At 57.1% G+C, this 2,246-nt stretch overlaps 1 protein-coding gene across 1 annotated transcript; it reads right to left on the bottom strand.

Moving 5' to 3' along the window:
- Nucleotides 1–202: 202 nt before the first annotated feature.
- LOC119322210 (bisdemethoxycurcumin synthase-like) lies at nucleotides 203–1,749 on the bottom strand. The gene is made up of 3 exons (XM_037595707.1): nucleotides 1,536–1,749; nucleotides 542–1,425; nucleotides 203–301 (listed from the first exon to the last, which is right to left on the bottom strand). Exons 1-3 carry the CDS (start codon nucleotides 1,747–1,749, stop codon nucleotides 203–205), a joined length of 1,197 nt encoding a protein of 398 aa, XP_037451604.1.
- Nucleotides 1,750–2,246: the final 497 nt, after the last annotated feature.

The following is a 2,246-nucleotide window of genomic DNA, read 5'->3' as shown; positions in this document are numbered from 1 at the left end:
ATGATATCTCGCAAAAATAAAGGAGATGGACCTATTGTAGTCTTGGGTGATGGTTGTCGGGTTAAGAGTGTGTGTTATGTTTTCTCTCCCGTTGCAACGCACGGGCTCTTTTGCTAGTATTTATTAAATATAAAATTGTTTTCGTATTCGGTTCAAAATTGAAAATACAAGGGACTAATAAGACCGACGGAGGGAGTTTTAGCTACCAAGTGACACGCAACACCATCGTCTCAACCGAGACACCCGGTCCGAGCCCAAGCAATACACCCAGACCGGCTAAGTCTCCGCTACAGTAGCCTGACTTAGCCACTGCGAAGTGTCCGATCCAAAAAGAATGGTCCAGATCGATTCACTGTACAAGAGACTGTTCACCGATGTAGCAGCGTACTGTTTTGCTCCTGTAGGTGTTGTACTGTAGCATCATACTGTAGCGTCATCTGGTGCGTTGAACACAAATCTGGCGGTTCAGATTAGGCAAAGGTAGCGGCACTGTAGCGTGGCTACCTTAGCCACGCAAAGGCAGCGAATCCGGAGCGCTCACCCGACGGCGGCGGATCTCGTCGAGGACGAAGATCACTGTCGGCCCGGACATGTTTCCGTACTCACTGAGTACATGCCGGCTTGCCGTCAGCTTCTTTGGCTCCAACTGGAGTCCCGCCTCCACGCTGTCCAAGATTGCCCGCCCGCCGGGATGCACCGCCCAGAAAAGGTCGTTCCAGCCACCGCTCAACCCAAGCGGCCCGACTGCGTCGGCCATGCACTGCTCGATGTTTTCCCGGATCAGCGCCGGCATCTCGAAGGAAGGGTTGAAGACGAGCCCGTCTTCCCGAAGTCGCCCGACCGCGCCGTGCGTACTCTCAGGTATCACGCTCTGCGAGGCGGCCACCATCTCGAAAATCGGGCGCTCCGCGGAGGCGTCGGGTTCGGCTCCGACTATCACGGCGGCCGCGCCGTCGCCGTAGAGAGCCTGCATGATGATCGTGTCGACGTGGGCCTCGTCCGGCGCGCGGAACAAGATGAGGGTGAGCTCGGCGCAGGCGACGAGGACGCGGGCACCGCGGTTGTTCTCGGCAATGTCCTTGGCGACGCGGAGCGCGGCGGACCCGCTGGAGCAGCCGTTGAGGTAGAGCATGGTGCGGCGGACGGACGGGTCGAGGCCGAGGAGGGAGGCCAGGCGGAGGTCGACGCCTGGCATGTGGGCGCCGGAGTAGGTGCTGACGACGAGGTGGGTGATGTCGGCGGCTGGGCGGCCCCACTCCGCGATGGCCTTGCCCGCGGCCGCTGCCGCGAGGTCCGGAACGGCGGTGGCCGCGATGTCCATCCGGGCATCCAGGGATGGCAACGTGCGGTCGATGAACTCCGGGTGATGCTGCAGCAACTCCTCCGTGTGGTGGAAGTAGCGCTTCTTGATAGCCGACCTGTCACCTGATCAAACACGTACGCAGCCATGCATGGGATGGGAGCAAACGCGCGAGCATGCATCAGTCTCACGGATTTACAGTGGGACTGAGAGAGTAATTAAATATGTTGCATACAGATTCTGTTGAGCTTGGATTTGAGCTTGGTGAGGTGCTGCTTTTGGGTGACGCGGAAGTAGTAGTCCGCGTACTCGTCCTGGCGCATGCAGTTCGCCGGGTTCGTCGTTCCGGTAGCCAGCACGGATGCTGGGCCGTCGGCGCGCTGCGCCTGCCACATCTTACGAATGATGGCGGCCGTGGGGCTTGCTGTTAGATTTCCGAGCAGTGCCATTTAGGTATGCGGGGTGAATTTAGCTTTGATTTGGAGGTATTGGATGTTTAGAGCAAGCGTGGGCTAGTGAGTTATATATAGTACCAGGGCATGTTCTTTTTATTAACGGGGAGCTACATGTGGTCGAGCATCTACATCCGGGCGCTCCAAACCCGGGCAAATGCTCCGGCGGACGACCTAGTCACTGATCGGTCACAAAAATTTGTCTTAGACATGCATCTCAGTCGAAACCCCTCATATCCAGCTTAAATAGGGGGTGCCCGAGCGCGAGCGCGTCCGCCAACCCCACTGCAGGTCGTAGCGATCCCATCTTGCCATGATTTTGGTATGGCAGATATCCGACTAAGTCTCGAGGCCATCACAACTAGGTGGTTGCTTGAACGAGGTTGATCGAAAACGAAGGACACAAGTTTATCCAATCTCGGTGTCAAAATCGGCATATCTCGGGAGGGGGGGGGGGGTTAGATCAGATGATGGGTAACTAGAGAAGAACACAC

This window comes from Triticum dicoccoides, chromosome 6B (assembly GCF_002162155.2).
Source record: "Triticum dicoccoides isolate Atlit2015 ecotype Zavitan chromosome 6B, WEW_v2.0, whole genome shotgun sequence".
Lineage (NCBI taxonomy): Eukaryota > Viridiplantae > Streptophyta > Magnoliopsida > Poales > Poaceae > Triticum > Triticum dicoccoides.
Note: the sequence above shows the minus strand (reverse complement) of the source record. Positions and strands in the feature narration are given on the sequence as shown.

Coding starts and splice junctions, on each gene's coding strand:
- LOC119322210 (XM_037595707.1), bottom strand. CDS start 1,749: ATGGCACTGCTCGGAAATCTAACAGCAAGCCCCACGGCCGCCATCATT. Junction 1,426..1,535: donor ATCCAAGCTCAACAGAATCT/GTATGCAACATA, acceptor GTGTTTGATCAG/GTGACAGGTCGGCTATCAAG. Junction 302..541: donor ACGAGATCCGCCGCCGTCGG/GTGAGCGCTCCG, acceptor GCAGTGGCTAAG/TCAGGCTACTGTAGCGGAGA.